Here is a 15247-nt window from a genome sequence, read left to right on the forward strand (position 1 = left end):
GCCAGAGAAAGTCAAGGGATGACTATTTAGAAACATCAAATCAAGAAATAAGCTAATTCAAAAGGGTGAGGAACATTGTCTTAATCCAGGAAAACTTCATTTTATCATGTCCATGATAATAAAAATTATATATCAGAAAAATGAAATTGAAAATAAGATTGATTAGACAAAGGTTCACATGGCAAAAGTTCCCCCCTCCTCCTGCTTCTAGCAATTTAGTATTTATTTTATCTGCTTGACATTGCAGAGGATGTGAAGTTCAGAAAATTGAAACTCTGAGATATTTACTGCCTATTTCTCAAACTGGCCGAAAACTAAGATGCTGATTCTGCAAAAGCCAGTAATGTGCAGCACCAGTTTGCCACAACAACAACAAAAAAATGTAAAACATTTAAAAGTAATTTCAGTTACTAAACTGAATTCAAATAAGTTATATTTGACACTATATACAGTCATGAAAACTGTATGAGCAAACATTTTACATGCTTAAGTAGACAATTTTCACTTGTAAAGGGGAAGTAAAAATTAGGTACATTTCAAATTTCCCCCCAATTCTGAATCTTATAAAAACAAAAATGTAAGAAGTAGGAGTAGGAAGGAGGGAAACTGAATTTTTACAATGGCTTCAAAATTTCTAGTCTAATGGTAGTGCATGGCAAAGACTTGAAGCTAAATATAAAAAGAGAAGTTTGAAAGAAAGTCATATGAATAGACTCCAAGGTGGGAGCCTTTGGGAATCTGCTATGCTATGTGCACCTGATCCTTATTATTGAGATGACTAGAGTCATTTTAAGTTTATAGTACCTGAAGGCAGGCAAAATGATATCACTAAAGAAATGGACCCTGCCTGGGCTCCTTTACTGCAGCCGGGACTAGCGATGGTAGGGTAGATAGATCTTAGCCTCAGGATCCGTCCGAATTTGTTGGAAACAAAAGGAGACTACAAATTTAGTCCAAATCTATTTCCAATGCCACTGAGCCCAAGTGGTTCAGAAGTTGGTTAATTTGGTAGGCCTCAAAGGAGCTTATCAAGGGAAGTCAGTTTAGTCACTTTCTCCTTCTCTGTAAGGTTTTACCTTTTTCTCCCCACCTCCATCTCCATCTACCATAGGCCCAGAAAGTCTAAAAGTTACTTATTTTGGCTTCATCTTATAACATTTCCTCCTCTCTGTACACATTACTCTAAAAGCTCCTCCTACCAGACTTTTTCTCATTTCTTCCTATCTAAATCATGAAGACCTCTCCTGCGAGTAGATGTAGGAGCTGAAGGCTGCACTAATCAGAAGAAAGTAGTCAGCTTCTCCATTAGTTTCACAGTACAGAAACTGATATGAAAGCAGAATGGAAAGCAAAGAAACAGAGATAACCTGCAGAGCAGTGACACCTATACTCAGAAAGCAGGACTGCAGTTCTCCGAATATTTCAGAGGCATTTGCTGCCAAAAATCCTTCTTTTAGTACAGTCATTCTTTTCTTACAGTCCTACTGCCACACGTGGCATAATTTATTTAAACATATGGCTCAATGAATCACACCGTTTAATGTTACAAGAGTTTTTATTGAGTGTAAGAACATATTCAATAAATATTTTGATTTTGAGGCCTTTATTTTGTAGTCCATTTTTCACTGGAAATCAGATTTACCTGGCTCATACTCCATTGCCAGCAATGGATTTATCAAAAAGACAGATGCCAGGACATTCAATATTTCAATACTGTATGTGGCTGTTTACATCCGGACACCTTACAGTTTCCAAACATACCAAATGTAAATGGTTTGTATGCTGTACAAATCAACACATTCTTCATAGAAGAAAACAGGAAAATGCTAATTTACTACAACCTGTTCATTATCCTTTCAATAATGTTACTTAGGTTATCTCATGGATAATAATATTCACACACAACTAGCCATATTTTCTCAACATCCTATCTAGTTTCTCACAGGACAAGTGAGAGAAGCGTGTAGCCAGAATGATTTTGCGTGAAGTCAGAGATGCCCCTTGTTTATTTTGTGTTTCATAACTATGACTACATGGAGATGAAGACAAGTGTATATTTTTAAAAGCCATTTATATTTGTATGGTTTTTGCTTCCCTTTTAAATTAGAAAGAAAATTAGATGGTGTAAATGAGGAAGTGCAATGTAAAAGACAAGATAATTTTCCTGGTTAGGTGGCCTTTTAAAGGAAAAGAAGAATTCATTAATTTTATGTTTGCATTCAATTATTCACATCTGTGCTCAATGAACTTCAGTTCACACACTGAAACTTATGGCAACTTAACTCATTGATTAGTTTAAAATTAGGTGGTTTTTTTTTAAAGATGCAAATTTGACCAACATAACTAAATAGTCCATAGCTAACCAAATTTTATTACATGTCTCTGAATCCTGAGCAGGTAAACTGTTACTCCATTCCCTCACACATACACACTTACTTGAAAAATAAAAATCCCACAAAAACCCAAAATCTAAACACTTAAAAACTCCAAATTTTCTTTGTTCTATGATTGACCTTCACTCTGCAGTCCCTTTCACCCAAGGCGTGACTCCTGGTGCATCTTTTTGTAGTTTAGCTTCTGGGAAGTTTCCAGCAAACCTTTCTCTCGCTTTGTCCCAATTCTTTTTGTTTTTACTTTGGAAGAGTTGAACATCTTCAATTGAAGAAGGGTTGCCTGTCCCCAAGCCTGCATGTGTCCGTCTCAATTGAAGCTGGATCTGTTTTAAAAATTGAATAATCTTACTTAATATAATTCTAAATAAAATGAAATTTGCTTTTTAACTTAACCCTTGATTTGGAGGTCTCTGACTTATTTAAGACTGATACAGGCTGTCAAATGCAGCAAATACATATGGTAAGAGGTCACACCACTGTGCATGTAATTTCCTATCATTTTTCTCCTACATCTTCATGTCTTGTCATGAAATTAGGACATGCTATGCTTTCCAAAGCAACTGCCTAATTTCATCTTGAGAATTTTCAGAATTCCCACAGCTTGACTAAAAGTATAAGTCATATATCAAACCCTTTGCCTAGCCGGCCTTCAACTAAAAAATTCCGCTGTTGGGCTGTTATTTTCCTGAAAAGAATGGAATTAACATAGGGGAAATTCTACAATAGGAACCTCAAACAGAAGATGTTTGTTTCATTTTCTTAAGGACTATGGGTAGACCAGAGGCTGATTGGGGAAAAGTGAGAAAACTAAAGTTACAAATGAATTGAAAACTCACTCTCTATTTAGGGTACCAAGTGATTATTATGGAATTTGTGATGAGGAAACTGAGGCCTAGAAAGGTCAAGTAACTTGGATATGGTCATACAATAATTAACAAAAGGATTGTAGTTGGCTACTCCTTGTTCATTCTTAATGTTGGCAGACATGTTACCCACAAACTGACTACTGAGAAGTGAGTAGTGGGCAGGGGATTAGAATGAAAGTAGGTTCTGAGTTATTCCACTGAAGGATGGAGGGAGAGGGAAAACTGGGGGTGGGGAGAAGAGGGCTGGTTTGTCAGTATCCTATTCTTGAAGATTTCTTTGGCTATCTATCGGAACGGGCAGGCTTCAGGTGGATTAGAGCAGGGGAGAAAACATATAGTGTTAGCTGCTGACTATGGGCTTCCCAATAATAATTCATATTTGTATAGGAATTTGTAAGCAATTTCTTCACAACTTGAAATAGATTTTTAAGCCAGAGGTTTTTAACCTTTTTTGGGTCAAGGACCCATCTGGCAATCTGAAACCTGAAATACATAGGATAAAAAAGACAACCAATTACACTCAAGTATAATGATCAAGATATAGGTTAAGAGGGGCAGCTAGGTGGCACAGTGGATAGAGCACCAGCCTTGGAGTCAGGAGTACCTGAGTTCAAATCCAGCCTTAGACACTTAACACTTACTAGCTGTGTGACCCTGGGCAAGTCACTTAACCCCAATTGCCTCACTTAAAAAAAAAAAAAGGTATAGGTTAAGAGTACCTAGTTGAATCAGTAGTATATAGGATTCAGCTTTTGAGCGTTCAGGATTTAGCACACCACAGGAAAGCAATTAAAAACTCAGAACTGAGGCATGCTATGCCTCAATGATACAACATTTGTTATTTTAACTTTATGCCAGGAATTCCTTTAAAACTTTCTTCTTAAAATAGATTTTTCAACTGGCAAGTAAATCAGGGCTTGAAAAAAAAAGACTTACTGGAGTTTTCATTCCTCCACCATCTTTTCCTAGGCCTTCTCCTTTTTTCCAACCCATCTTCTCCAACATCTTCCGACCTTTGTTGTTGTCATTGATTTCACTTAAGGGAAAATAAAAATATTACCTGGTATATAAAGGAGAATTTTAAAAATTTTGAATAATAAATGCAATAAATGACAATTCCAAGTAATAAGCCTTTTGTTACTTGCAGTCTGTCCCATATCTCCAGAACAGAAAAGTTATTTTAATAATATCAAGGTTTTGACACTTAAGAACTATCATTCTCCTTTTAGTGTCAAATGGATTAAGGCAGTCATTGAATAACAAGCTGAGAATATTAGACCACTTTCTTTTAAATTTTTTCTTGATCACTAATTCCATTTTTTAAAAGTTTTCAGATTCCCAAACAAGTACTGCCCCATAGAGACTAAACTTTGAACAGTTTTACAATAATAGTTAAAAGAGGGAGCAGCTAGGTGGTACATTGGATAAAGCACCAGCCCTAGATTCAGGAGGACCTGAGTTCAAATACGGCCTCAGACGCTTGACACTTACTAGCTGTGTGACCCTGGACAAGTCACTTAACCCTTATTGCACACACCCCCCCCAAAAAGGGAAAAATAATAGTTAAAAAAATTTTCATGTCCTTTAATTGTGGGTGTTACTCAAGGCTCTGTCTTAGGCCCCTTTATCTTTTCTCTCCTCTCTGTAACTTCATCAGATCCCATTGGTGCTACATATCTGCAGATACACACATATACACACACACCTGTGTATGTGTATATATGTATGTATATACACACGTGTATGTACACCTATATGTGTGCACATCCATGTGTATCTGGTATGTGTACACACATGTGTATATACATATATACGTACATACATGTGCATTGTGTCTGTGTCTGTGTCTATACAATTATATCCAGCCCCATTCTTTCCCCTGGGCTCCAAGCCTGCATCACCAATTGCCTATTGGACATTTCCACCTGGATATCTGAGAGACAACTTAAACTCAACATGTCTAAAACTGAACTTGTATTTCTTCCCAAACCATCCTCTCTTCCAAACTTCCCTATTTTCCATGAGGGTAATAACCTGGACATTATCCTGGGGTCCTCACTCTTCCTTACTCTACATTGCCAATTAGGTGCCAAATCTTGGCATTTCTACCTTCACGATGTCTTTTGGATCCAATGCCTTCTCTCCACTCATATGGCTACCGACTTAGCTGAGGGCCTCTTCACCTCTTACCCAAATTATTTCAACAGCCTTCTAATTTGGTCTCCTTGCTACAAGTCTCTCACTATTCCATGCCATCCTATACACAGCTGCCAAACTTATTTTCTTGAAGCCTAGCTATGACCATGTGATTCCTCAATCAATTCCACAGGCTTCCTTTTGGCTCTAGGATAAAATATAAAACCCCTCTGTTGAGCTTTTAAAGCCCTACATAACCTGGCCTGCAACCTGCCTCTTTAGCTTCACTGGGTAGCAATTTCTTTCCCACACACTGGGAACCAGATAAACTGATCTTATCTCTGTTCCTCACAGATGTTTATCTTAATAGCATTTTACTTTTTCCAGTTACATGTAAAGATAGTTTCAACATTTGTTTTTATAAGATTTTGAGTTCCACATTTTTCTCCCTCCCTCCCCCCTCCACAAGACAGCAACCAATCTGATATAGGTTACATATGTACAGTCATGTTAAACATCTCCTAGATATTTAATGGGGCACTAAATTTCATGTGCCCAGCACAGTGTTAATCCAATACCAAATAACTGATTTCTCCCTTTCTTTCAAACTTTTCAAAATAATAGCTTGTGATCGATACTTCTACTTTCTCAACACTTCTTAAACCCATGCAATATGACTTCTGCCCCTCTATATTACACTAACTACTTCCCCGAAGGTCATTAATGACCAATGACTTTCTAGAGTCTTTATCTTCCTTCACCTCTATACAGCAAATGAGAATGATCACCCTCTTGATTTCCACGACATTGTACTCTCCTGCCTAATAGGCAGGTGTTCCCTACTGCTCTATCCATAGTTCTTTTCTTTTTCCTCTATAACCTCACTTGATAAACTCATCCCTTGCACAGACTGAACTCTGTAGGTGATTCCAAAACCTGTTTTCTCTAGTTCCAACCTCCTTCCTGAGTTCCATACTCATGTTTCCAATGACCTCCTAGATATATCCACTTGGATTTCCCACAAGTATTTCATATGTCTAAGACTCACCTTAGCATTAATCAATACCTATTCTTGTTTCTATTAAAGACACCAAGATTCTCTGAGACATTTATGCTTCCTAACTACAGGCCTTTGACCCTACTCTGTTTTTGGCTAGAACAATGCTTCAGTTGCAAAATCATCCTATTTCTACCTCTAACCTATAGGATCCTCCTATAATTATTTTTTTTCTAACTTTTACTACCCCAACCTAGGCCCTCATTATCTACTGCCCAAAATATTCAATAGCCCTTTAAACTGTTTCCCTATTTTCAGTCCACCTTATATATTACTGTCAGATGAATCTTCCTAAAGCACTACTCTGATCATGTCACTATACTGATTAAAAACCTCAGTGATTTCCTATTGCTGACTAATGCCCAAGCTTCTAAGCATTACATTTTAGGCTCTCTACCACCTGGCTCTTTTGCATTCTAGTCTTATATTATTTCTTTTCACAATCTCTGCACTAGAAGTAAATTGGAATTTTTTTTTTCGTTCAAACATGTACCAGTACTTTGAACCTCCATCCATCTGTTCACACTGTTCCCTATTTCTACTATACCTTTCTTCACCAGCTCCACCTGTTAAAATCCAACCATAAAGGGGCAGCTAGGTGGCGCAGTGGATAGAACACCGGCCCTGGAGTCAGGAGTACCTGAGTTCAAATCCGGCCTCAAACACTTAACACTTACTAGCTGTGTGACCCTGGGCAAGTCACTTAACCCCAATTGCCTCAAAAAAAAAAAAAAATCCAACCATAAAGACTGAGCTAAAAATGCCACCTCCATGAAGTTTTCCTTGATTCTCTAGCAGGCAGTATTGTGATATAAAAAGCTCTGGATCAAGAGTCAGAAGAGTGCAGTTCAAATTCTCTCTGTGTTGTTGACACAACAATGGGCAAATAACTTGACTTCCCTGTTTCTCAGTTTCCTCATCTGTGAAAATAAGAGCCTTGACCTCGATGAACTCTAAGGTCTCCTCTTGCTCCAAACCCTATAACGCTGGACCATCTTTGGAGCAGTCATCTTCTCTTACACAGTTATCATCTTCTACTTTGTAGAAGAGTAGTCTGTGTCCATGTCCTACCTCCTTATTAAACCATAAACTCCGTAAGAATGGAGATTATTTGTCTTATTTCTCCATCTTCCTTAGCACTTAGTACAGTATTTTTCCACATATCATGGAGCTTACTCTTATGTTCCTTCTGCCATCTGGCACTCAGAAACGTGGCTGCCCCCAAAACACAAGGTATCCCTAGCCATTCTCCTCTCCTATCTTTCCTGCTCCTTCTCTTGAGTTGGCAGACTTGTTCACCAATGGCACTTCTAAACCCTATTCTGCCACCATGATTCAACAACCTCTCCTGCTTTGGGGCAGATAAATCATCTAACTCCAGATTCTGGGGACCATTAATGATCAAATACACTCCTTTCTCAAGGAGTTTAATAGCTGGCTCACAGTGTACCTGGGGACTTTAACATTCATTTATGTCCCCCTAGACATCTCGGCTTCCAGTTCCTTAATCTCAGTTCTCCTGACCTACTCTTCTACTCTACCACAGCCACACATATTTGACCTCATCAACATCCCAAATAAATAAAAATACCCCTCAGTATTCCTTAAGGCCATCACCCCTACTTTGACTTACTTTCTTCCCCCCTCAATCCTGATTTGAGAATTGATTAATTCAAAATTACACTATCCTTTGTCCTTAAATTCCTTAATCACTTAATGTCTCCACCAATGCACTGCCAAACCAAAACCCTGGCTTATTCCTACCATCTGCCTCTTCCATTTCTACTCATACATAGCTGAACAGCCCTGGAGGAAGTCATGAAACCACCATGACGGAATCCACTACATATGTTATCTAATCTCAAGTGGGCCCCCATTGCAACAAGTCAATGTATACCCTTCCCCAGCTGATTCTCAACTACACTCTATATGTGTCAAATAAAATTTCTCTTCTTTTCCCCAAGTTTTCCACATACCCTTTCCCACTACCACCTCAAAAGGGTGTTATATCAAACTTTATTAACAAAAATGGCCATTCGCCATAAGCTCCATCTTTTTGTCTTTCTCTAAAGGTCAAAACCTCTTGATATCAGCCCTATTCTTGCCTTCTTTAGTCCAGTCTCTTCTGAAGGGGTGGCCCTTCTTAGCAGATTTATACATTCTCTATGCACCATTCCTTCTTATTTTTTAGGGCAGATTATCCTTACTATCATACCATATCTCTCTCTAATCTTTCATCCCTTCCTATTTCATGGCTCCTTCCTTTGCTGCCTATAAATACAACCAAGTCTTCCCAGACTTAAAAAAAATGAAAAAACAAAAACACACACTTGACTATACCATCAAGCTATTGTCCTTTATAGCTCTCTTCTTTTTTAGGCCAAATTACTAGAAAGCTCTCACTGGCCTTCAACTGTTTGTCCAATCACTTCAAGGTCCAACTAAAAGCTCACCTCATGAACTTTCCTATTTTCTGTCCCAGGGCTCCACCACCCCTCCTAGGTATGTCACAGCCTTGAATATTCTTACTTCTTCAGTCTTTCTCATGCATTATCTCTGCACATATTTATTCATCATGCTTCCAAGGCTTGTTGATTCAAACTTTATAACATCTCTCTGATTCTCCTCCTTTCTACAACACCGTCACCACACCTAATTTAGAGCCTCATCAATTCTCACTTTGACTATTCCAATAGCCTAATTAAAATCAAATAGAGAGCTCCAAAAACATCCAAATAAGGTCACAGGAAAATGCCCGGAGCAGCAAAACTCACAAAAGAATGTGCTGAAATCATCTTTTTTTTTTTTTTTTTAGTGAGGCAATTGGGGTTAAGTGACTTGCCCAGGGTCACACAGCTAGTGCATGTTAAGTGTCTGAGGCTGCATTTGAACTCAGGTCCTCCTGACTCCAGGGCCGGTGCTCTATCCACTGCGCCACCTAGCTGCCCCTGAAATCATCTTCTAACCAAGAACGGCTTGGAAAGGTCAGAAGGAGGGAATGCTGTGCTGATTACAGGAGTCAGGCCCAACCCCACAGTCACCCTGACACATATCCAGTCTCAGGGAAGTCCTCACCAGAGAGAGAGACCCCCAGAGCCTCTAAATCAGCTGATGCACCAGTATCATTTGGAACTAAGCTCACAGTCTGGTGAGTTGGGCTAGCCCTGGGCAGGGGAGAGACTACAGGGGTCGATGCTGATTGCTAAGGCAGAACTTGGATTTTACACCGCCTATTGAGAACCAGGAGGTAGGCTCAAGTAGAAGTGCCCAGGTGGGGGGAGGGGCACAGGCTCATCGGAGCTAACAACCACAACACACAAAGCTGGTTGATTGGCAAGTTGGTCTGGGGTCATCTAGGACCAGGAAACAGGCTGGGCGAGAGAAGAACCTGATTCTCCTTAAATCATACCACCTGGGACTTCTTAAGCTTGGGATACGCAGCCTGGAAACATGTGCCCCACTTAAAGGAGCTAATAGTCTAGTAAAAGAAAGGCAAGATAAGCCAACAGAGAAAGGTGAGGACCATAGAAAGTTTCTTCAGTAACAAGGAAGACCAAGGGGCACTCTCAGAGGAAGATGTCAACATCAGGGCCCCTATATCTAAAGATTCCAAGAAAAATACGAATTGGTCTCAGGCCATAGCGGTGCTCAAAAAGGACTTTGAAGAGTAAATTAGAGAGGTAGAGGAAAAATGGAAAGAGAAATGAGGGTGATGCAGGAAAGACATGAGAAAAAAGTCAACAGCTTGAAAAGTCAAATGGAAAAGGAGGTACAAAAGCTCTCTGATGAAAATAATTGCCTAAGAATTAGGATTGAACAAAAGGAAGCCAATGAGTTTATGAGAAACCAAGACACAATAAAGCAAATCCAAATAAATAAAAAAATAGAGGGCAATGTGAAATATCTTCTGGGAAAAACTGCCGACCTGGAAAATAGGTCCAGGAGAGATAATTTGAAAATTATTGGTCTACCTGAAAACCATGATCAAGGAAAGAGCTTAGACACCATATTCCAAGATATTCTCAGGGAAAATTGCCCTGAAATTCTAGAAGAAGAAGCTAAAATAGAAAATGAGAGAATCCACCGATCACCTCCAGAAAGAGATCCCAAAAAGAAAACTCCTAGGAATATTATAGCCAAATTCCAGAGCTCTCAGGTCAAGGAGAAAATATTGCAAGCTGCCAAAAAGAAAGAATTCAAGTACTGTGGAGCCCCAGTCAGGATAGCACAAGATCTAGCAGCTTCTACATTAAAGGACCGGAGGGCATGGAATATGATATTCCAAAGGGCAAAGGAAATGGGATTACAACCAAGAATCACCTACCCAGCAAAACTCAGTATTATCTTTCAGCAGAAAAAATGGGACTTTAATGAAAATCAAATAGAAACTCCTGAGTTTGAAATTTAAAGTCTTTCACAACCTGACACCAATCTACCTTTCTGGCCTTAGTATACTTCACTGCCCTTTAAATACTTTCTGATCCAGTAAAACTGGCCTTCTTGCTGTTCCTCAAACACGGAACACCATCTCCCACTTCTCTGCCTTTGTTTTGGCTGACTCCCCCGCCTGTAACACACTCCACTACCACCTCCACCTCTATGAAGTCCTTATTTCCTTCAAAACTCAGCAACTGCCAACAGGTTTTTCCTTATCCCTCCAACTTCGAGTGCCTCCCTACAAAATGACCTTGTATTTATATTGCATATATTTTGTGTTAAGTTCTTCCTCCCCTCCCCTAATACAATGCAATCTCTTTGAGGGTAAAACTGTTTCATTTCTGTCTTTTTGTTCCCAGTGCCTAGCAGAATGCCTAAAACATAATAAGCATTTAACAAATACTAGTTCAATAAATACTAACTATATTACATTATGCATATGTGTTACATGTGCACACAAATAAACACATCTATATATTATGAAAAATATATGCTTTGGGGCAGCTAGATGGCACAGTGGATAGAGTACCAGCCCTGGAGTCAGGAGTACCTGAGTTCAAATTCAGCCTCAGACACTTAACACTTACTAGCTGTGTGACCCCGGGCAAGTCACTTAACCCCAATTGCCTCACTTTAAAAAAAAAAGCATACACACACACACACACACACACACACACTTCTCAGGAACAAGAGGGAATTATGGTAATATGAAAGAAAGCCTTTAATTAATAACAGGCTTTGGTGAATAAGAGGCTAGAATTAGACAATTTCATACTTTATCATTGCATGTTCTGTTATCATCATCCCTTTAGACTATTAGAACAGAAACCAACAGAAATTAGGCAATCCATATAATGAATGCTTCTTGTACACTGAATCAGTGGCAGTATGTCTAATACTCACGAATGGACAGAAGCAGGGGCATCATCTCTCTGAAATGTTCCTTCACTTCCAATCTGCTCCCTACGTTTTCCAGCTCTGTCTTTATATTTTGGATTCTTCAGTGCTTTTTCATCTTCATATTCTGTATTCTTAATAAATACACAAAAATCATTAGGGGAGAAGGAAACTTTAAAATAAATGTAACTTACATTATCTTAATGTAAGGTGGGGAGGCTACTGGTGAAACTCTCATAATCAAAACCCGAATTACTTCAGATTTTTATTAGTTTCAGATTCTTTTCTAGCTAGTTATACTTTCATAGCAAAATAAATTACTGCATAAAGGTACAATATGCAATTATGATATTTTAATAGCATTTGATCCAATGCTATTTAGTTATTGCTTTTTTTCAAATGCTAGTACACAAAGGTGCTTCAGACATCTGAGATGTCCTTGGGTTGAGAAAAATCTGTTTACTCTACATTTTAAGGGGCCAAAAGTGTGCCAGAATGCCAAAAGTGGTTTTACAGTGCTTATTGGAAAACAAGAAAATTAAGTGGCATAGTTTTATAAATAAACAGGTTTTCTTTACCTGACTGCCTACAATATTAAGGAGGCAGTAAAAATGTTAGAATTCATTATTACTGTTGTTGTCATTTGATTCTTGAACAGAGATTTGCCCTATAATGTTATTTGCCAATATCTATGATAAATCAAGAGCTATGAATGACAGAAATAATTTATTCCGAAAACAGCTCAATTACATTTTAATTCAGCAAACATGGAAAATCTAGGTGATGAGGCCCTATCCAGTTAAAAATACCTATATATATGATGTAATTGTGAATATTTTCAATTAATCTGAATATCTAATATTTAGTAAATATAAATGTAAAAAGCTTCTATTACATCAGTTTTCTTTATTTTGGAATGAGAAGAGAAGAATTTAAATCTGAGTTTGGAAAAACATCTTTTCCACAATCCCCCCACCCCTCAAATTTTGGCCCAGACATATTATGGGATTTCTCTCCTTTATTAAATGTACAAATCTTTATTAAGTGCATTCTGTGTTCTATATGAGTTGTCTCACTGTTAGAATATGAATTCTGAAGACCAGGGACTGTCTTGTTCCTTAATTTGTATCCTTGCACACATCATGGTGTTTTTGCACAAAGCAGGCACTTAATAAATGTTTCCCCCCTTTCTTCCAAGTCTTTTATAATCTGTAATTACCCTACCTTTCTAGCCTTATCTCATACAAGTAGTCTCTGTGTGCATTTACCACCAGGGAAGGACTCATCAACTCCATTCACACACATCACACTGCTATACCTATTGGTCTGTGGTTATGCTATTCCCTGTTACCTGATATCTGCCCTTCTCCACCCTCATCAGTCTCAATTCTACCCATCCTTTAAAGCCCAAGTCAAATGTTACCTCCCAAGATCGCTTAGTAATGACCTTCCCTTCCATTAGACCTCACATTTCATTTGGTACATGCAATTTTGAGTTATAGTCATTAGTGAATGTTGTACCTCCATCTTACTAAACTGTGATGGAAGGACTGATTTAATCTTTACTTCTCTAACACCCAGCAGTTCTATGAACATAGCAGACATTTAACAAATGTTCCCCTCCATGTAATGTGGAGATGTTTTAATAACACTTGAGTGAAGGATTATCATTACTACTTCACATAAAAATCAACATGATCCTGGGCACGTCATTTTATCTTAGGGCTCTAGGCAATTTCTAATACTCTTAAGTTGCAGAACAGTTGCTGATCTGTATTAGTAGAGGGAGTTTTCTCACCAGGAGTTTCTTATAATAATAAAAAAACAACAACATGTCAGGACTAAAAAACAAAGCTATTAACAGAAAAATAATACACATAGAAAAAATATTTATTTGAATGGAAAAATTAGGTGAATTATGTGAACAGTATCTCCTCTTCCTAGGCCTCTGTAATATAAGCAAAAGAACACTAGATTATGATTCTGAGGACTTGGATTCTACTTTTGGCTCTTTCACTTAGCTGTGTGACATTTCTTAAGTTACTCCGATCAATTAAGAAACATGTATTAAGTACTCACTAGGTACCAGGCACTGTGCTAGGTAGGTACTAGGGGATGTAAAGACAAAAATGTCCAAGAGCACCTGCCTTTAAAAAGCCTATACACTGATGGGGGAAACATGTATACATGCAAAATATATGCAGTAAATAAATACAAGGTACTTTGGGGGAGTGGAGGCACTAGTTGCCAGGGGAGGGTTTCAGGAAATATTGACGTAGAAAGTGGTGCTTGAATTGAGCTCTGAAGAAAATGAGATTCTAAGAGGCAGCTAGTGAATTCAAGGCATGAGGGAGTCTATGAAAAGGCATTTAAACAGTAGACAGAGTGACACGTCAGGCTTGTGCTGGAGCAGTATCACTTTGGCATCTGAGGGAAGAACATGGAAAAGGGAGAAATATGAGACAGGGAAACCAATTAGGAGACTACTGAAACAACTCAGGCTAGAAGGGCCTGAGCTAGGATAGTTGTCAAAGAAGAAAATAGGGATGAACCTTTGAGTCTGTTTTCTTATCTGCCTAATGTATTCACAGAGGTGTTTCCGAGAGAAAATAAGAAAATGTATGTATGTATGTATGTGAGAGCATTATAACAGTAAAGTATACCATATAAACATATTTATACTGTTTCTTTTCTGTCCCAACCTAACACTTATTCACCTGTAATCCCAGCTGGGTGGACAAAAACTTCACATACTCGACAGATCATTCTATGCAATTACAGGCATCTTGCTGGCCTTGCATAATAGAAAATTTTATTCCTTAAAGCTTTGCTTTAACACTTAAAATAGTATAATATTTACTACCTTATAAACACTTACCATTAAGCCATATTTTACTCTTATTTTCTTTAATGCTTTTCTTCTTACCAACTCTTTTTCTTCTTTACTTAATGCTGGACCAACTAAAAAAAGAATGACCATTTAATCATTAGATGCATGAAGCATGAAATTCTTTTTTTGGAGGAAATGGAAGCTTTTGCAGCATACAGGGCTTGTAATCAATAGTAATACTCCAATGGTAAGTTAACAGCAAAGAGGTACAATGAAATGCTGATTTAAAATGGTCCTTAGGTTATAATGAGGTCCTTTCTTTACTTCTAGTAACTAAACTGCCTTGCACAGAATGATAAGAATTCTACATTCTAGTACTGGGTTATATCACAGCTAGATTTTGGTGCATGTTACAAAATAACAAGAAGTTACCTTAAAGATAATTCTAGTTAAGACCCCAAACCATTTGATAGGTCTGAATCTTTCAAGGGGCCTTAATAACTAAGTATGTGGCTATAAAAGGTACAAAAATACTAAGTGATTTTCCCCAAAGGATCAACATGAACTGGCAAAGAACTGGTAGAGAACTGGGGACTTCTCAGCTTCTTGTTTAATATTCTAACTGGAAAAC

General features: G+C 38.1%; 1 protein-coding gene across 2 annotated transcripts in view; it reads right to left on the reverse strand.

Annotated features, from left to right (window-relative positions):
* Positions 1 to 1536: 1536 nt before the first annotated feature.
* AGGF1 (angiogenic factor with G-patch and FHA domains 1) overlaps positions 1537 to 15247 on the reverse strand; it is a 65760-nt gene continuing 52049 nt past the window's right edge. For both annotated transcript variants that reach the window (XM_043977735.1, XM_043977734.1), the window contains exons 11-14: positions 14665 to 14747; positions 11793 to 11920; positions 4196 to 4295; positions 1537 to 2716 (exon numbers count right to left, since the gene is read on the reverse strand). In XM_043977735.1, coding sequence (XP_043833670.1) covers positions 2516 to 2716; positions 4196 to 4295; positions 11793 to 11920; positions 14665 to 14747 — 512 coding nt within the window. In that variant the 3' untranslated portion in view covers positions 1537 to 2515. The remainder of the gene's footprint in view (positions 2717 to 4195; positions 4296 to 11792; positions 11921 to 14664; positions 14748 to 15247) is intronic.

This window comes from Dromiciops gliroides, chromosome 1 (assembly GCF_019393635.1).
Source record: "Dromiciops gliroides isolate mDroGli1 chromosome 1, mDroGli1.pri, whole genome shotgun sequence".
Classification (NCBI taxonomy): domain Eukaryota; kingdom Metazoa; phylum Chordata; class Mammalia; order Microbiotheria; family Microbiotheriidae; genus Dromiciops; species Dromiciops gliroides.